Raw genomic sequence first — 21,146 nt, 5'->3', positions numbered from 1 at the left:
CAGGTCTTCCTGACTCCAGGGCCGGTGCTCTATTCACCACACCACCTAGCTGCCTCTTTCACTTCCATTTTACAGATGAGGAAAAAAGAGATACAGTCTTCAAATAACTAGTCACATATTCATGGAGTGTTAAGAGTCAGAATCATAAGCCAAATATTCCATTTCCTAATCCAGGGGTATTTCCTATAGCTTGGCAGCTGCTGTCACAGTGTCTTTGGGATGAGGCCCACTATCCCCTGCCACCGCCTGCCCCTCCCATCTCTGAGAGCCATGACTGGTCAAGAAGCTCTGTTTCTGACCCAAGCAGTTCACCCCTCCTAAGGCAGCACTCTCCCCGCCACTCCTTGTTCCTGAAGACTCGCCATTTTTGTGTTGGGCAGTATGGCCACCCAATAGGTTTAGCCCACTGTGGTTCAGAACTCCTGAACCCAAGCAGTCCACCAGTCTTAACCTCCTTGTTAACAGAGATGACAGGTGTGTGCCATCACACTGGGCAACAACTCCCCCTTTTCTAGGCTGCCTGCCTTAGTACCTTTAAGTCTCTGTGTACGATGCCATTCTCATGGAGGTATTTCACTGCTGATAGGACCTGCTGAATCACCAGGCTGGCATCCTTCTCAGTGTAAACTCCTCGCTCCAGAATCCGGTCGAACAGCTCTCCCCCAGAAACTCTAGGGAAGATGGGTAGATGGAGTGGGGTGGGAGAGTGGAGAGAAGGAATGCAGGGAAATTAGCCAAATGCTGAATGGCCCACAATTTCAGGAACAGATAATCTTGTGATGGAGAAAGGGGTCTGATTTATAAGAAGCAGGTTAACAGTAAAATAGGGACTTTGTGTCTCAGAGGGCCCAGCAGAGTAACTGGGTACTTACCTGTTGTTATCTGAGGGATGCTGTGGGGGTACCTCACTGCTACATCAAACTGTACATTCCTTTGGTTTAAACCTTTCCATTCCCTCCCCTCCTTTCTTCTCTTCTCTCCTCTCCTTTCCTCACTTCTCCTAGCCCTGCTACTCAATGCTGTGTGGCTTTGGCCAAGCCATTTAATCTTTCTGAGCCCAAGTTACCTCATCTGTAAAATGAGGGAGTCAGATTCAGACATTCTCCAAATCCTTTGTTACTACTATAACTGTCAGAACTGGGAGTCAAACCCAATCTTCAAACTATAGAAGAGGTGCACTCTCCTTTACACCAAGAAAGAGATACAGACTTCAGAATCTTGCCTGGGTCAGCCCTCCTTCTGTAAAGCTACTAAGATTTGCTGTAGAGATTGTCTATCAGGGCAGGGGGTGGGAGAAGACTTTTCAATAGAGGGGAGAACCTTCTGAAATTGTAATGCTGCACATCTTTTTCCTTCTCCTCGTCTCCCTTGCCCCCAAATCCTCTGAGATTTACTAGCTATTTGACTATTTTGTTGTTGAATCTTTTTGTTTTCATTTGTGTCCAACTCTTTGTGACCCTTTTCTTGGCAAAGATACTGGAGTGGTTTTCCATTTCCTTCTCCAGCTTATTTTGCAGATGAGGAAACTAAGGCAAAGTAAATAGGGTCAAGTGCTTGCCCAAGGTTACACAGCAAGTAAATGACTGAGACTTAATTTGAACTCAGATCCTCCCAACTCTAGGCCTGGTACTCTATCCACTGTGCCACCTAGCTGCCCCTGTATGATTATGAAGTTAAATTAAGGTAAAGTCACCTAAACTCTCTGATTCTCAGTTTCCTCATCTATAAAACAGAGATAATAAAGCCTTTATTACTTCTAGCTCTAACGTGCTATGTAAGGGTCAGTTATGACCATTTAGCTTAAAATTTTTTTAATGTAAAGAATTTCTATATATAATCTATATATGTGTATATAGATGATTTCTAGATATATGTCATATATCAAGATATAGATATATAGTATAGTTATTATTGGGGTTAGGTAAAGATATATGCTATATCTTTATATATATCTTTATATACTGTACAGATAATATATATAAGATATAGATATATGACAATCTAAATATATCTACATCATATATAGTATAGATGTAATATAATTGTGTTATATTTATATCATCATAATTATATGGCATATTATTATATAAATTATATATATATATATTAATAAATGCCCTGATAGACGATCGCTATAGCAAATCTTAGTAGGTTTACAGAAGGAGGGCTGACCCAGGCAAGATTGTGAAGTAGGTATCTCTCTTTCTTGGTGTAAAGGAGAAGGCACTTCTATAGTCTGAAGATTAGGTTTGACTCTCAGCTCTGAAAGTTATAGTAACAAAGGATTTGGAGATCATCTGAATCTGACCCCCTCATTAATAAATATATATATAATATGTATTATATCTAGTTATATAAATTATATATTCTAGATTAATTATATAATATATACTATATAATTATATATGGATAGAATGTATTATACTTAATAATATATAGATATACTTAATTACACATGGATATTATATACTATATAATATGGTATATTATAGACCATATATGGATAATATATTATGTCGACATATAATATAGCTGTATCTTATATATCATATAATCTATAACTAGGTATATAACATATCTATATCTTTATCCATCTATCTGCAATAACATCCAGCTGTAAAGCAAAGCAAGGATAGTATCACTGTGCCTTCTTCACATGGCTAATGTAAAGACTGAATGAAGTAAGGCACACAAAAGCACTTTAAAGCTTTGGGCAGGGGAAAAGAGGATTAATTCTCAAGTTCTCCAATTGTTTTGTTCCTCTCTCTCTCTGTACTCTGAGGCTGTCATATGGCAGGCAGGTGGAGGAGTAAAAGGAAAGACAACTCTTTGGAGATAAAACCACAGTGCCTGACCCTGTGCAGTGTGGATTCTTGCTGGCTGGAGCCCTTGGAGATGTGACCCCACTCCCAGAGAACTCTCAGGCAGGCGGGCATCCTTGCCCCTGCTTACCTGACCTGATGGACTGTGAGTTAATCCTGGTGAATGAGCCTCATTAGAGCTGAGCTGGGCTCATCTGGGTTTGCTTATTAGGACTGCTGCCGGCCTTTTGCCAGTTCTTTCTGCTCCCTCAGATACCTGATCCCTTCCTTTTTGCTGAGCTCCTAGTGAGTCTAGGATTTAATAGGCTACTTGGGCCTGAGCTGGCTCATTAAAGTTGCCAGGCGTCAGGGAGGGTAGAGGGAGCTGTATCATCAGTCAAAAACACATATTATACTCAGCCATGCTGGGATGGCGGAATCAGGATGGGAACAGGACAAGGGAAAAGAGAGAGTTTTATAAATAGAAGGCTATCTCTGTCTTCTGATCAGATCGAGGGCTGGGCACAGTCCAAACCCTAGCAGGCACCACTCAACTGGCATTTAGATGGGCCAATGACATGAGGACCTTTCTAATGGGGTGTTATTTTCACTTTATAGATTGAGAGAAACAGTCACAGATGCGGATCAGTGAATCACTCTGAAGAGCTCTCAGTCTCCTTGAGCCTCTTGTTCTAAGTACAGAATCCTCTGTCTTTTTCCACCCCCTCCCATACTCCCTTCTCCTCCCCCCACCTGAGGGCTCTGCAGAGAATCTAGGGCCCCACACACTTACAATTGCATGACCAGGTAGTAGTGAGTGGAACTCTCATAGATATCTTCTAGGGTTACGATGTTTTCATGCTTGATCCTGAGAAGAGGAAAAGAGGACAGTTCAGATGGAAAATGATTTATATTGTCCACAATTGTCCCAATTCAACTAGCCTTCTATGTTCTCCAGGGAATTGCAGACAAACCACCATAGCATTTGGCTTGCAGAGCATCAAGTACTCCTATGGCAAATTTAGCTGAAAGTTGGGAGTTGGAGGGGGGTGAGAGATGGAGGTTAGAGGGCAATCCATTCTAGTCAGGTAAATCACTCAGACACAAGGGAAGGCCTGTCTCCCAGAAAGTCTGACCTTAGCCAGGGAAATGATGCCAATAACTCTTACCTCCTTGAACGCCCAGTAAGAGGTAGAGAGGAAGGCAGCAGGTGGGGGGGTGTGTATCATTTTATTGATAAGGAAAGGTAAATGAGGAGACAAGTGGGACCTTCAGGGGTGGCACAGTGTGGCGCAGGTGCACAGGGCTGGCAGAGATCATAAACTATAGAGACAAGGGTTTGGAGAATTGCCTCAGGCAAGAAACAAGCCCCCTAAGATGTCAGTTTCCAAGGAAAAAGCCCCCATAACCCTACCCTAGTTATGACTTTGAGAACAAATATTTATGTAGTTTTCATAACAGGCTGGGTGCCTACGCAAAATGTTCAGGTGACATGATTCCTCCCATTCCCCTTTGGGGAAGCTTTTGTTACACTAAGGCCATGGAAATCTCTTTTACCCTAAAATCAAATGGGAGAAAAACTGGATTTTTAGTAAAAGTTCCAAGTTTTACATTCTGGCCCTGTCAATTTCTCTTTATTTGACCTGGGGTGGGGGAGGGGGAGGAAGGGAAAAAGCATTTACATAGTATCTAATAAGGGCCCTGCACTGTTTAACCTCTCTGGGCCCCAGTTTCCTCATTTGCAAAATGAGAGAATTGGACTAGATTCTCTTGAAAATCCTTTCAAATTTTGCATTCTATGATCTAGTCATGGGGAAAAGCTGAGGGATGAATCGTTTCTGGGTGATTTTGCAGAGCATAAGAGCCGATATCCCCTACTGCCCAGGAAAACCAGGTCAAGAAGGAACGTGTTTATACTAGAGTAGTGGGGGGCAGACAAGAACTTCCCATTGGAGGGATTGGGGCATTGATTAGGTGAATGGGGAGGAAACTGTACCATGTTCTTTTTTAGAGATCATGGAGAATAAGACAGAACCTCTCATTTGGCAGGATTGTAACTTTGTAGCTGTTATTATAAATTTATAGTTGCATAAATTCATAGCCCCTTGAATCTCATTTTACAAGTAAGGAAACATAGACATAGGTATAATGACTTGTCCAGGGTCACATAGTTAATAAGTAGCAAAACCAAGATTAGAACCCAGGTTACTTGGTTCCCAAACCATTGCTCTTTACATCATTCTATTCTGCCTCTCATACTCCTACTGCCCGTAGGCTAGGTGAGGGGCTAGATGCTCTAGACTTGAAAGTTACCCCAGAGCAGATGCAACAGAATAATTATGTTAGCACAGGGGCACAGGGTCCCAGTTTTAAAAGTCTGTGAACCAGAGAGGATTCTGGGAAGACGGCAGAGTACTCCACAACGGAGTTAAAACAGTACCTTAGGGTGAACAAAGCGCAGGTGGGGATAAATAAGAACAGGTGCACAATAAGGGTCTTCCTGCGACAAGTTGTGAAGATTTGAAGAAAAATTCCAGGATGAGATTTGGTCCGAGAGAAGTAAATACCTCCAGGCTAGGTTCCCTTTTAACAACAAGTGGCCAGCCCTGGGGTTAGTTGGTTTGAGGGGCTGCCTCAGCCCCAGCCACAGGAACTCCCCCCCCCCCCCCCCCGGGCCAGTGAGGGGAGTTGGGAGTTTGAGCCTGCGAGGATCGAGGGGACCTCTGCTGACAAGGAATGCCAGACCTAGCTGTGCCATGAAAAGCGGCAAGGGGCAACGAGGAACCAGCAGAAGCATTCAGGGCAGAAGCAGTGGGGCAGAAAGTCCCTGGCTTCCGGCACTTACAGGAGGCTTTGGTCCCAGTACAGAGGGGAGAACTGAAGATGTGGGGCAAGAAGCACCAAGCCCCATCCCCCAGGGCTAGAGGCGGCTACGAAAATGAAGCTATTACCATAAAAAATGCACAGACAAAGGAGAAAGAATCCAACCATAGAAAACTTATGGTGATAGAGATGACTGGGGTTCATCTTCAGAGGAGGATATTGAAGTAAAGAAACCCCCAAAGAGTAACATCCAATGGTCATCTGCCCAAAAAGAATTCATAAATCTTTAAAAAGACTTTAAAAATCAAATGACAGAAATGGAGGTAAAATTAAAAAAAAAAAAAGAATGATCCAAGAAAAACAAGAAGGGTATGAAAGGAAAGTCAACCAATTAGAAAAGGAAATCCAGAATCTTAAGGAAGAAAATGACACCTTGAAAATGAGAATTGGGCAAAGTGAAGCCAGTGAAATTATAAGAGATTAAAAAATAATTAAACAAAATATGAACAATGAAAAAATAGAAGAGAAAGTAAAACATCTTATAAGAAAAACAACAGATTTGGAGAATAGATCAAGAAGAGAAAATATAAAAATAATTGGACTAACTGAAAGTCATGATCAAAAAAGTAATCTTGATACAGTAATGCAAGATATAATTAAAGAAAATCGTCCTGAAGTATTAGAACAAGGGGGGAAAGTAGAAATAGACAAAAAATCTATCGATCACCACTTAAAAGAGATCCTATGAGGAAAACTCAAATTCTAAAATCTCCAGCTTAAGGATAAAATATTAAAAGCATCAAGATTAAAACAATTTAAATATAATGGTGCCACAATTAGACTCACACAAGGCCTAGCAGCAGAGACATTAAAGGACCGCGGGTCTTGGAACATAACATATTGAAGAGCAGAAGTGGGGCTCCAACTGAAAATATCATACCCTGCAAAATTAAGTATTATCCTGAAGGGGAAAAAAATGGACATTTTATGAACTCTCTGATTTTCAAGACTTTGTTAAAAAAAATTCCTGAACTCGATAGAAGATTTGACATACAAGAACCAAGAGAAATATAAGTTACATACCAAAGACTGATAAGGGGATTCATGAGGACAGACTTTACTTTTTATATAAATAAGATGTAAAATGTATGTCTATGATTCTTGTTAATAATTGAGTAGCTCATAAGAAAGACTGGGGCAAACGTGAGTATAATATGAATTTAAAAAGTAAAACCACTTAGGAACAGCTAGAAAAGGTAATTATTTTAAACAAATGAGGTGCAAGAGGAAGAATTGATACAGAGGAATTAGATGGGGAAGGAGGGCTGGTAGCTCTGGTAACCTACATTCATTGGGAATGGGATTAAGGGGGAACTGTACATATACAAATACATAATATATATATATATATATTTAGAAGAATATAAAAGTCTTCTAAATTCAGAAAAATAAATCAATAGGGGTATAGGGAGGGGGGAGAGAACAAGAGGGGATCTTTGGAGGGGAGGAAGAGGGGATAGGTAAAAAGGGGAGTATAGAAGGGTGTTTAGATTAGTGGGAATGGGAGGATAGATAAAGGATTCTTGGAGGGGGTGGGCAAGCAATGTGAGGGCAAGGTAGTGGATAGAGGAGGCAGGAGGGGTAGGAAACAGGAGATATGCACAAACATTAAAACAAAGATCAGGGGTAGAATGTTTGAGGAAAAATAAGTCTGTGAATCCCTCTCTAGTTTTAAGAGTCAAGAACCCTGCTTGAGACTGAGCGGTAACTCAAGGTCTTGATCTGACCCATTGACAGGTCAGTCTGGTCTACATCAAGAATTCCTTAAAAAAAAAAACAACCAATCTCAAGAATACTTCCAATTCTTTTAAAAGACATCTTTAGTGTGAGACATCCATCACCACTGCCCGTTTGATAAATATGAGTAACTAGCCCAGGAATGGTCAAGGGTGGCTAATCTGGCTTCCTCAATTAAATTTTTAAAAAGTGATTCAAATACCCATGAAAGGAAAAAAAAAAGTTTTTTCACTCCTAGCTGAAAATTTTAAGGTAGCAGAGATCAACTTAGTATAAGGAAGACATCCTAACAATTACATCTATCACCAAATACAATGTCACCCTTATTAGATAGTGAATTAGCTATTACTGGAGGTGTTCAAGAAGGTTTTGGATGACCACTTACGGGGAAAAAAATCGTGCTTCAATTATAGGTTGGACTAGATGGTCTGGAGTCGCTTCCAATCCACCCAATCAATTCTTTGAGTCTATGGTCTCTACTGATTTGACCCCTTGATAGAACAGAATAGCTGGTGGGTGCAGAGATCAAAGTGACCATGACTGCTTGGGTTACAATCCCATCCTGGTCTTTTCTGCTGAAGGTGTCTGAGCGGAAATGTTTGTGATCAACTGGATGTACCCAACCAACTGTCCGGCAAACTTACTTTTTCAATACTGCAATTTCATTTTCCAGGCTGCTGTCCCGGAAGGCAGGAGATTTTTTGATACATTTCAGGGCAAACAGCTTCCCAGATACCCTTTGCTTCACCAGAAAAACTTCCGAAAAAGCTCCTCTGAAGGAAAAAAAAATACAAAGAAAAAACTTAGCTTGCACCAGTGGAGAACATTGCTGGGGGCAAAATACAAAGATAGACAAACATTTGGCTGATAATTAGCTTCTATTATCACTGTAAGCCACCTATAATTAGCCAAAGAATTGAACTTGAATTGTGCCATATTTATTATAGTCATTGTGTTCCTTTCTCCACACAATGAAACTAGGAAGGAAAAAGGCTAGTTGGAATTGGAGGTGGGTGATTTCTCTGTTATATAAAGCATTTCCTTCTTAGAAACCATGAGTTGGAGGGGGACCCTGAGTTCTCCAGGCTCTATATGCTAGTGGATTACAAACTCTAATAGATCCTTCCAAAGTTCAAAGTCTTCCAATCAAACAATTAATCAATGGACAAGCTTCTACTGAGTGCCTATTATGGCACCAGACAATGTGTTAGGCACTGGTAACTGAAGGACAAAAAAACCCCCAAACAATCCCTATTCTAGATTGAAAGCTGGACCACCTTAGAGGCTATCAGGCCCAAAGCCCTCATCTTGCAGATGAAGAAACTGAGTGAAAGTGAGAGAAATTAAATGGCTCAGCCAAGGTCACACATGTAGCAAGTAACAGAGCCAGGATTTGGTCTGAGGTCCTCTGACATCACAGGCTCATCACTGCCAGGTTGGCCCTGTGAATTTTCCCATCATAACAACTCTTTAAGACCATTTACCAAGAGATTACCTCATGCCTATTTTGTATGTGATTTGTATAAACTGTGGCATCTACATGGCACAATTTATAGAGTGTTGGGTTTGGAGTTAGGAAGATCTGAGTTTGAATCCCACCTCAGATGCTTATTAGCTGTGTGGTCCTTGGCATATCACTCAGTCTCAGTTTCCTCACCAGTAAAATGGAGATAATAGTATTTTCCTTATAAGGTTGTTTTAGGGTTTTCAAGGATAAAAGGAGATAAAAATGTTAAGTGCTTTGCAAACCTTAAAATGCCATATAAACTATGCACATGTGTCTCCTCCATTAGAATGTAAGTTCCTTGAGGGCAGGGAATATTTCACTTTTGTTGTTGTATCCCAGCACCAGAGCAAAGTGCCTTTTGCACAGTAGGGCTGAATAAAAGCATAATGATTGTTCAATTGCTCAGATGACTAAAGACTAGAGACTGGAGGATGTTTGCATTTCAGCTGTGTGTGGAGTGGGGATGGGGCGGGGGAGGTGTGGATCAAAGCTGAGGCTTGGAGGGATGAATGGAGGGTGTTTGTCCAGTTAATGTCCTACTCTTTGTGACCTCATTTGGGGTTTTCTTGTGTAAAGCCACACATGAACAGCTTTCCAAAGGACTGCTGCTGTGAACAGCTTTCAAGGTTCTGATTACATAGTATAATGAGCTCTCTATTTGTTCAATAACAAATTAGAGCAAACCATTCATAGAAAATCAATAAACAGCATTCACAACGTTACAACTTATCACAGAAAATCAAAATACAGCATTCACCATGTCACAACTCAACAACTTATCACTAAAATGGCCACATAGTTTTCACCAAAGTGGTCACATAGTTTTAAACAAAGCACATTCATTTAGTCAATCACAAAATCCTTAATTCAATCACAAAGTACAAAACTAAAAATTTTCCACCCCTAGGTCGCAGTAAATCATAATCTTCTCAGTCAGTACACAGTATCCAAGTAAAATCTTCTTTCAGTTTGACTTGAGGCTGGCTATCAGCTTCCATAGTTCCTCCTTCATGGTCCCAGCTCTAACTGTCACCTGGGGTCAAAGGCAGGCAGCTCCCAGTTCCTCGTCCAGCTTCTTGTCTTCTCCATCCAGTCCCCATTCCATATTGAAGTTCACAGTGTCTGGTCCACCTCAAGTCCTTCACAATTCCTGTTTCTGGGAAGATAAAGCTTGACAGAGCCACAATATTTATACACATTGCTGGCACCATCATCAATTCACTATCTGCCTGTGAAATCAACTCAGACCCACCAACAAGGTCTGAGAACTCAACACAAATCATCAACATAGAAATTAACACAGACCCACAAACAAGGTCCAAGAAGTCAGCACAAATCATCAGTAAAGTCCTAGAACCTCCTTTAGGACTTTTAGCTAATAGGACATACAGAAAATCCTCTTTCAGGGCTTCCAGTAAGGTCCCAAAGTATTATTACTTTGTGATACAAAGTATCACAAACAAACATCAACACAGACAGAGCAGACAGAGTGCTGGGATACTGCAAGTTTTTTCCTTCTTGACTCTGCCGCCACAAAGACTCCTCTTCTCAGTCCTGCTGTCTCTAGCCTGGGCCTCTCCTTATATATGGTCATTAGCTCCTTCCCTTCTTGTTGCAGGAGTTCATGAGTTCTAGAGTTCACAAGTTGTGGAGTTCACATGTTCTGTTTCTTAACAGACTTGATACAAGGCTCAAAAGAAACTTGAACTGAAACAAGGTGTGAACTACTTAAGTGCTTGCCATTACATCCTGGTAAAGATACTGGAGTGGTTTGCCATTTTCTTCTCCAGCTCATTTTACAGATGAAGAAACTGAGGCAAACAGGGTTAAGTGACTTGCCCAGGGTCACACAGCTAGGAAATGTCTGAGGCTGGATTTGAACACAGGCTCTCCTGACCCCAGCGATGCCTTGGATGGGTCCTGTGGCATTACTTTTGTACTTTTCTAAAACTCCCAGAAGCATCTGTGTTTGGAGTTAATCTTGTTGTTTTTTGCTGCTTACTATCTGTGTGGGTGATTTACTTCCTTGCTTCCCCTCAAAGTACCAGTTTCCTCCTCAAAAAATGAAGGGGTTAAACCAGATAATAATCTCTAGGGTTCCTTCTGGCTCTTACAGTTCAGGACGCTATGTTTTAATTGCTATGAGTTAATTGCATTTAATTCCACAAACATTTATATATTCCTACTATGTGCCAGGCACTGAGCTGGGGATACAAAAATTAAAACCAAACAATGATCTCTTACCCTTATCTTACTGGGGGAAACCAAATGTAAATAGATAAATAAATACAAGATAATTATGATTTAGGCACAGAGATCTTAAGTGATTTGGCGTGGGTCACACAGCCATAAGTGTCCCCTCCAACCCCAACAAGATTTGAACTCAGATCTGCCCAACCGCATCTTTACCTTTGTTAGTGACTGACCCAGGAAGGCTTAACCCTCAGCCTCCTAGACTTCGGGGTATTTAGAGTCTTGTTTAAAAGTGCCTTTCTCCCTGTTTACCCCTGTGTAGGTGGATCCATTAGATCTGAAGTGTTTAGCATTGTCCTCCCCAGGGTGCCCTTTGCTGTGATTTCATTCCACTCACTATTGAACAACTCACTCCAGCTCTAATTACCACTACCCACAAATACCATCCCCTGTGTCCAGAATGAATGCCAGGGACTTGCTTTTGCTCCTCCAACTTTCAGAAAGTAATTGGGAGGCAATCTGGCTATAATTGGTGGGTGGGAGAGTTGGGCACAGGGCTGTGATGCTACCAGGTGGGACATAAGGGCTTCGTTTCTGACCCAGATGAGTGCCTTAGAATATATTACAGGGCTTAACAGATAGAGAGTACCCAATTCTTCCTCCAGACCTTGATTTTCTCCATCCTTCCCTTTCCCCCTCCTTTTAAAAAAATTATTTTGTTTTTAATTTATAGAATACAACAAGCATTTCAATAACATAATATAATAAAAAAGGTGATTGCACATGAAACTGCAAATCTGTTATGTGCAATTTGCTATTCCTTTAAAATATATAATAAAGTTATGTAAATGTCTTCCCCCCTCTTATTTTTCCCTTCAGGAAGGTTCAAGTGTGGTGCCATTTTCCATGACTTGGTACAGAGTTACCTCTTGATTATAAATCAACCAGTCAATCAATCAGCATTTATTAATATTTATTAAGCATATATATAAGCTTATATATAAACATATATAGTTATTTATTTATGACAAGCAGGCAGAAGCATCGTTATATGGTCATTAGAGAGCTTGTCTCAAAAGAAGATCTGGGTTCAAGTCCTGCCACAGACATCCTGGCTGAATGATTATGGGAAAATCACCTAACTTCTTAAGTGTTCAGTCAACTCTCTGAGACTCTAAGTTATAGAATACTGGTAATGGGGGACCTCCTACTTTCGATTTTCACTATATATACATATATGTATATGTAATTATTTTCATGTTGTCTTTCCCATTAGACTATGAACTCCTTGAGGGCAGGAACAATAATTTATCTTTCATTGTGTCCCCAGAACTTAGTACAGTGGTTGGTACAAGTTGGCAATTAATAAATGCTTGTTGACTGACCAATACAAGTCAGTCCCTAGTCTTACAAGCCTGTGCTAATGGGATAGATATCATCTCAAATAACAAAAATTTTACAAAGTCATTTAGCTTAATTCAGGCCTTGCAAAGCATAGAAGATTTCCCCCTCCTCCATCCTTCTTTTATTTTTGGTTCTAATACTGTTCTCTTTCATACACTGCCCCTCTCTTTAATACCAATATTCTTTCAGTTATGTGGCTGCCAATCATGGAACACTATGATCCTGGAAGAACTAAAATTACAAATAACCAAAAGATCAATGGAAAGGAACATGGTGGGTGTGTGCAAGAAACAACACGTGGCCATGTGCTGGAGTGTTGTATACACTATTATCAAGGATTGGAATGACCAGAAAAGGAGGCAAACTAGTCACATAGCAAGAATTAAGGAAAACAGATGGAGGGTCTGCGTGATACACAGATATCCTGTAGATACTAAAAAACCAAGAGGAGGCTCTCCAGCAAATTAGGTAAGATCCTTTTTTAAGTGGTTTATTAGGAAAACATGAACAAGAGTTAGTTGCATGAGATCAGAAGACCTGGGGGGATTTGCCACCAGCACCAATGAAAGGAATATTCAGACCAATGAAATCACAGTCACCAATTATACTCAATGTAGGCTAATACACAGTTATTCTTTTTAAAACACATTCAGCTTATAAGAAGGCAGCTTCTGATTCACCATAAGGAGAACATTCTGACAATTACAACTGTTTGAAATAGAACATCTTGCCTCGTGAAGTGGTGAACTCCTCCTTGTTGGAGGTATTCAAGCTGAGTCTGGATGAGTGCATGTCAGAGAGGGTGTAGTAGGGGTTCTTACATTGGGTGGGAGGTTGGCTTCATACTATCTGAAGACTCCGCCCGTTCTGAGATTCAAAGGAAATGGTTCCAAACCATTGGAGTTGTTCAAAAATGTAATGGGCTACCTTAAGGGGGAGTGTGTTCCCTATCTCTGGGGGCATCATAGACAGGATTATGATTTGGAGAGGGGTTGGACAAAGGTCCTTTCCAATTCCAAGTCTATGTGCAAACAAAGAATTGAGGCAGTTCAGGGAGGGAATCAACAAATCCAGAAGAAAAAGGGAGAAACGGACCCATAAAGCTGTTTGTACAATGTGTTTTGACCCACTTATTCATAAACATAAATGAAAAGCCATTAGTGAATTCTTGTAAACTGGGAGGAGGTTTTCCAAACTTGAGATTGCGGTACATTACATCTCACTGAAGCTTGGGTTCTTGATAGATCCCAAAACATTAGGAGTAGCTCCAGTCACCCAGAAAGGTCAGGCAGGAACCCAGGTCAGCCTTGAACTGGTTCAGGTCAAATTTAGGAAATAGATGTTTTACTCCCTTAGGAAGCTCCGATGAGGGGTTCCATTGCAGTCTTTTTTTTTCCCCCTTTTGGAGGGCAATTGGGGTTAAGTAACTTGCCCAAGGTTACACAGCTAGTTTTTTTGTGTAGGTGTTAAGTGTCTGAGGCGGGAACCAAACTCAGGTCCTCCTGACTCCGGGGCTGGCACTTTACTCACTGTACCACCTAGCTGCTCCTTGCAGTCTTTCTTTGTATTAACATGTTAAAGCTATGGTTTTGTTAGCAAATAGTTTCATATAATCCTAAAATCTTCATTTGGAAGGTACCTTTAAAAGCTACTCTAGTCTCATTGCCAATATGGAAACCCCCTCTACAGAATTCTTTTTTTTCCTCTTTTTCCTTTTTGGAGGGGGCAATTGGGGTTAAGTGACTTACTCAAGGTCACACAGCTAGTTTTTGTGTTGTGTCTGAGGTTGGATTTGAACTCAGATCCTCCTGACTCCAAAGCCGGTGCTCTATTCACTGCACCACCTAGCTGCCCCTTCCCCCCTGCTGAGAATTCTTAAGGGATGGTCAATTAGTTTCTGCCTGAATACTCCCACTGACAGGGAACTCACTACTTCACAAGGGAGTCCATTTGTGGTATGGTGGGAAGAGCCAACTGATTCTAGATTCAGAGGTCTTAGGTTAAAATCTTGCCTTTGATGCTCACTACCACTGCAACAGTGGGCAAGTAGCTTAATCTCTTTAACTGTTTTTTCATCTGTTTTTTTTTTTTAAAGAAAAGTAGGTGAACTGAACTAGAAGACTTCTGATGTGCCCTCCAGCTTCAGATCTGTGACCTTATGATCTAAAGCTGTGCCTCTGTAACTTCTGGCCGTTGGTCTTAATTCTTCCATCTGGATCCACAAAGGGTTGGTCTACTCTCTTCTCTATGTGGAAAATGCCCTATAATGTGGGATTTAGTTCTAGGAGCCCTTGGAACACTGGGAAATGTCCTAAAGTCAAACCTCAGCACCCCTTGGAAAACACTGGCTTCAGCTCTCTGAAGAAGATTTGATTAGGCTTTGGGAGAATGCAGAATGCAAAATACCACCCCCACACTTCCTTCCTACAGGAACTATTATAAATGCAGCAGCAGTTAATATACTGCTTCCTGCAAATGTTATCATACAGTAGATGCGTAGACTATTTTCTTCTGCGGGGTTTGCTGAGAGAATACATTTTAAAGTCTTGCCTGCTCGGGGATGATCTGATGTATATGTGAAAGCCAGTATGGCATGTGGAAAGACCACTGGGTTGGGAGTCAGAAGAGTTGGGTTCAAATCCTGACTTGACTGCTTGTTACCCCCCACGACCTTGGGCAAACCATTGCATTCTCTGGGCCTGTCTATCTTCAACCACAAAACAAAGTAGTTGGACTATATGACCTTTAATATCCTTTCCAATTTGAGATTCTGCGGTTGTGACCTGTTCATAGGATCATAAGTTTAGAGCTAGAAAGACCCATTAGTCCAATGTCCTTATTACATAGATAAAGATATGGAAGAGGGAGTAAGTGAAGGAGGCAGGATTTGAACTCAGGTCTTCTGACTTCAAAGACCATCATTCTTTTCACGGTGTACCAAACTGCCAATAATAGCAGTTTTTTTCCTTCCTTCCTTCCTTCCTTCCTTCCTTCCTTCCTCCCAGCTCTCTCTCTCTCTCTCTTTTTCTTTCTTCTGAGGATCCCTCCAACTTCAGATCTGTGACCCTCTGATCTAAAGCTGCCTCTGTAACTTCTTGCCATTGGTCTTAGTTCTTCCCTGTGGATGTACCACTCTGCCAATAATTACCCTTCCTTCCTTCCTTCCTTCCTTCCTTCCTTCCTTCCTTCCTCCCTCCACCTCCCCCTCCCTCTTTCTTTTCCTTCTTTCCTTTCTATTAAGGTTAAGTGACTTGCCCAGGGTCACACAACTAGTAAGCCAGAGTTGAACTCAGGACTTTCTGACCCCAGGACTAGTGCTCTATCTACTACAGATAGCTTTTTTCTGAGATAAGTAGAGGGAAAATAAAACTGCTTTTGTAGTTCATTTTATTGAAACTCTCTTAGGAATGGGTCCCTGGGTATGGAACTGAATCCTTTGTTCCTGCTTGTGTGACCCAGGAGCCAAGGTGAGTCCCAGGATGCACAGCCCAGTTCCTGTTGTCTCTGACTCCTCTAGCTGAGCCTGCTTTGTGGATTGAGGGGTGGGGATGGTGGTGGTGGTGGTCTAAGCATTGCATTTCCCTGCTTTCTCCCCACTCCCCTCGTCTAGTCTCAGCTTCAGTACTCACATGGCTGCTTTCAGTGTGTGTGTGTGCACGTGCGTGTGTACACGCAGGTGACATGAACGACTTCTGGATTTGGAAGCAGGAGTTGTGTACGACTGTGAAGCTAGGCACTCTCACTCAGGTTCAGCTGCCAAAGTCATGGACCAGCTTTGAGTAAATGGCTGTGGTGAGTGAGAGGCGGTAGCTTGAGTTACCCCTCCCCCTGCCCATCCTCCCCAGCCCTCCCCCAGCCTCTTTTCTTTCCTCATTCTTGGTGGAAGTGCCAAAGGGAAAGGCCTGCTCCAGGGGAATGGCCGGGCTGGGCCCTCAGATCTAGGGATGGCATTGTCCAGTTGAGGGCCTTCAAGTCTCTAGCCACCATTTTTGTGGGAGAATGAAATGGGAGACCATAGCTATTTACCAACCCCTTGTTGGGAAATTCAGGAAGAGCTGCTGGCCCCGAAGTGGCTTTTGCTACCATCGCTGAGCAGGGCACCTGTTTTACATGCATCCCAGCTCTCGGAGCCCTCTCTCGCCAGCAACATCACAGTGTCTGCAGTCTAATGCAGAAGGCAATGGAGCGCGTTTATCGACCAGCTTGTGCTTCTGATGTGAGCTGGCAGAGTGGGGGAAGCCAAGCAGAGATCTCAGCAAATGCCTTAATTCTGAGCTCAGAACCAGAGGGATGAGCAAGCCTGCATGGGATCTACCCTCCCCCATTGTCTTGGTTTGGGGATAAGTAAATCAGCCAATCCTCTAGGACCCACTGGTGGCCCTCCAGCCTCCTCTTCCTCATCCTTCCCAGTAAGAGGTCCTCACCTGGATGTCACATGGGGAGACTGGCTGTTAGACAGGGCAGATGGATGCCAGGTTAGCCCGCACCAGTGGCTGCCTGTAGACTGAGTATGCAGAGCCCTAAATTTGGAGCCACACGACTCTAATCTTGGGGCTAGTACCTCATCCTTCTCTGCTAGTGCAGTGGTGGTGCAGTGAATAGAGCAATGGCCCTAGAGTCAGGAGGACCTGAGTTCAAATCCAACCTCAGACACTTGATAACGTATTAGTTGTTTGACCTTGGGCAAGTCACTTAACCTCTTCAGAGAAACAAGTATATGGCTACCCACTATAGTCAAAAGCAAGGGACTCAATGAAAAAAGACGGAGGAGAGTGACCACCATAGGCCTTACCTGAGGAGGCAGTCCCATTATTTTTCTCTGCTACCCCAACCAATGACTGACCAGAGGGAGTTGTGAACCATCAGTAGGGGCAGGGTTGGGGACTGTGTGAACCAGCCTCAGTCAGTCACATGCTGGATTCCCCAGAGGAGGCAGCAAACAGACTTAAGTGAGGACTCTGGGAACAGAGGAAGTGTCTCTGGCTCAGCCAGCCCAGCAATTATCATCAAGGGGAACATGCTTGGACTCCCACGTGATATCTTATTTTTTTCCAACCGAGCCAGAGCACTATGAGGGGAGAGTGGAGGTGGTAGAGGGGAGCTGATTCAGATCTGTGAGTAAGCTGACAGCTTGAGAGCCCACAGGAGCCCCTTTCTGGAGCTGAGGGGTTAACTTGTTCAGTGCCAATGGCTTTCTGAGGGAGTCCTAGAGGACATTCCCTGGAGATTTTAGGAAACTTCACAGGATTCATCTCTTTTAGCTGAGAGTTTGATTGGGAGACTCGGAGGGCAGGAGGAGGAAGGGATAGATGAGAAGACCCTGCTACTACCCTCATTTTCCCCCTACCCACTTGTCCCTTTTATCTGCCAATCCCTTGCCTGTCCCTCCTCCCTCTGTTTGACACTCAGACCTTAAAAATGTTCTGATATATCCCTTGAAATAACACCAATTCCTAAATCCATGGCACAAAGGAATGGTAGGTATAGATCAAGGTTGTATCTACACTAATGACAATCACCCTTGGAATTAATTTAAGCCACTTGGGAATGAATTCAAACACACCACCATTCAACTATCATCAGTCTTGGGTTAAGCCATTCTGAAGGTTGTATTTGGGCCAACTTACATTTGCTGATAGATAGCTTCTTTTGTCTGTGTAGATAAGAGAGCAGGGTTAAGTGACTTTCCCAGGGTCATACAGCTAGTAAGTGTCAAGTATCTGAGGCTGAATTTGAATTCAGGTCCTCCTGACTCCAGGACTGGTGCTCTATGCACTAGCAGCACCCCCTAGCTGCCCAAGTGCCTAGTGCCTTGACTCATTTCTTAAAGAAATCTATGCATTGAATGGGCACTACCTCACTCAAAATGAGAACCTGAAAAGGCCTTAGCCTAAAAGGGCCAGCTTCACCCAATGCATTCTGATCCACCTCCAGTCGTCCTGAAAAATATCAGGCCACTGGACCCAGAAGGTTCTGGAGGAGAAAGTGAGGCTGGTGACCTTGCACAGCCCTCCCTCACTCAAATCCAAGTCCACTCCAAGTCATGTCACCATTCCCTGATGCCATGGTCCTCTTCAAGAACAAAGGACAAACACAAGAGGGCAGAGATAGAAAGACTGGTATTTAAGGACCAGAAAAAGAACAAGTGAAAGGACTGCTTTGGTACAACAAAGGCACCCCTCTTCCATTCTCCCAGCCCTCCAACCCCTTTCAAAGACTATTTTGCTCCTTGAGAGAGTTTTCTTTAGTCACCTGAGCCTTAACTCCATAGGGTACTTGCCAATTGCTGAGAGTCACAGCCAGCCCCAGAATGGCTGCTGCCCTCTCCTCACTGGACTGGCCTGACCTCATGATTCCACCCTCCTTGGACTTACGATCCAAGCGCTTCCATGAAGATGAAAGTTTTCCGGATGTTGGTCGTCTGCTTCTTCCAGGAACTGCAGTCATCTTCTTCTTTACGGCCCATTGCCTCCAGAGTTGAAGCTTGGGATTCTGGGAAGGATGGGAAGGGTGGGGAAAATGAGAAGAAAGGGAAGAAGAGAGTTCATTTGGTTGCTTTCCCACATGGCCAAATGACACTCACCTTTTGCCGAAGAGGGTATCTCCATAGGCAACAGTTAGAAACAAAGAGAGGCAGTGTGTTGTGGTGGAATGACCATTGGGACTGAAAACCTAGCTTTGCACGCTGACTTTTCAAACTTATGAGCTGTGTGCCTATGGGTAAATCACTTAACCTCTTTGGGGCTTACTTTTCCATTTACAAAACTGAGACAAAACCACCTGGGTTATGGTGAGGTAAGATCTTTGTAAATTGGAAAGCAAGGCAAAATGAGAATTTTTATCATTATCGGGGGCATTCTCTGGATTAGACAGAAATGAACCAAGTGAAAAGTCCCTCATTCCCAAATTACCCAGGTATTTGCCCTGATCAGTATTATTTTTTCATTATTTCTTCATTTAGGTTGGAGTGTTAAGCCAGGCTGATTTCTATTTCTTTTCCTCACATACATCATACTCATTCCATATTTTTGTTCTTACTTGTGCCCCATTGACTTCTATTTACCCAGATCTTCTCCTATAGTCAAAGCCCTGTTCAAATCCCACCACTATACTCCATGAAGTCTTTCTAGTTTATATTATGTACGCCCCTTAACCACTTCCTAATGCAATTATTGGGTATCTAGATAGCACAACAGATAGAGTACCAGGACTGGAATTAGGAAGACTCATCTTCCTGAGTTCAAATATGGCCTCAGACACTTGCTAACTGTGTGACTCTAGGCAAGTCACTTAACCCTGTTTGCCCGTTTCCTCATCTGTAAAATGAGCTGTAGAAAGAAATGGCAAACCACTTCAGTATCTTTGCCAAGAAAACCCCAAATTGGGGTGGGAGGGCAGTTAGGTGGTACTAAGCAGATAAAGCACTAGCCCTGGAATCAGGAGGACTTGAATTCAAATCTGACCTCAGATACTTACTAGCTGTGTGACTCTGGGTAAGTCACTTAACCCTGATTGCCTCCAAAAACAAAAAAAAAAATGGGGTCATGAAGAGTTCGACACAACTGAAATGAAAACATATTGGCTTTTCTTCCTATTTGTTCTGTACTATATTCTCTCTTCTCCCAGAGTGCTATTCCTTGAAACAAAAAATAAGAGAAAAAAATCACAAATTAACCAGGTTTGATATGATATGATACATTATATTGCAGTATTATACTATATATTATTTATATATGTTATATATATATATATACTATATATTATATTACACCATACATATTATATTGTAGTGTTCTACAACCCTAGTCTTCTACCTCTGTAAAGATGTTTAGATTTCATTGTTCTTTCCATTTACTTTGTTGTAGTCATTATGCGTTTTGTTTTCTTAGTTCTACTTAATTCACTTTGCATCAGCTCATATAAATCTTCCATTGCTTCTTTAATGTTCCTTGTGTTCGACATTTCATACAACACAGTAATGTTCCATTATATTCACATGCCATACTTTTTTTTAGCCATTCCCTCATTGGTGGACATCTGCTCTATTTGCAGTTATTTAGTACTATAAAAACCCAGTACAATAACATGCTATTATGTCACAGAATCACAGAATCAGATGGTAACTCAGAGAACATCTGAACCAAACTCTACCTCAACAACTTCACCCAGAAGTGGTCATCCAGCTTCTACTTGATACCCTTTCAAATGAAAACTGCCACTATGGGAGGATGGTGGAGTGTTGATTGTGGGATATGATGGGAGAGAGTAAGGACACATGGAGACTGAGGAGAGAAGAAGATGGTTGGAACAGTCCCTGTGGGAATGAATAAAAGTATAGTAGCAGGATACCGGGACAACCGTGAGGGCTCAGTTGAATTCACATGTCATGTTCCTAACTTTCTCTAGCAACATTCAGCAGCCCTGGAGCTAAAGCAAAGAAATCATATGATGAGAGTTGCCTAGAGATGAGTATTAAGGGTCAGCAACATCAGAAGATGAGGGTAGCAAGGGATTCAAAGATTAAAATCACAGATCTTGAGACTGGGTCTGGGTATGGAGATGAGTTAAGTAAGAGTAGAGAAGAAAATGGATCTGGAGTTCAAATTCTGGCTGTGATATTT

The 21,146-nt window shown here is 42.2% G+C and overlaps 1 protein-coding gene across 2 annotated transcripts in view; it reads right to left on the bottom strand.

Annotated features, from left to right (window-relative positions):
- CAMK1G (calcium/calmodulin dependent protein kinase IG) overlaps positions 1 to 21,146 on the bottom strand; it is a 51,003-nt gene that overhangs the window by 14,312 nt on the left and 15,545 nt on the right. For both annotated transcript variants that reach the window (XM_069074764.1, XM_069074763.1), the window contains exons 2-5: positions 18,900 to 19,017; positions 8,066 to 8,194; positions 3,595 to 3,669; positions 533 to 671 (exon numbers count right to left, since the gene is read on the bottom strand). In XM_069074764.1, the coding sequence (XP_068930865.1) occupies positions 533 to 671; positions 3,595 to 3,669; positions 8,066 to 8,194; positions 18,900 to 18,991 (435 nt within the window). In that variant the 5' untranslated portion in view covers positions 18,992 to 19,017. The remainder of the gene's footprint in view (positions 1 to 532; positions 672 to 3,594; positions 3,670 to 8,065; positions 8,195 to 18,899; positions 19,018 to 21,146) is intronic.

The sequence above is a fragment of the Petaurus breviceps genome, unplaced genomic scaffold, assembly GCF_028583685.1.
Source record: "Petaurus breviceps papuanus isolate PSGF00001 unplaced genomic scaffold, PetGlider_PUasm1.0 90895, whole genome shotgun sequence".
NCBI classification, from domain to species: domain Eukaryota; kingdom Metazoa; phylum Chordata; class Mammalia; order Diprotodontia; family Petauridae; genus Petaurus; species Petaurus breviceps.
Note: the sequence above shows the minus strand (reverse complement) of the source record. Positions and strands in the feature narration are given on the sequence as shown.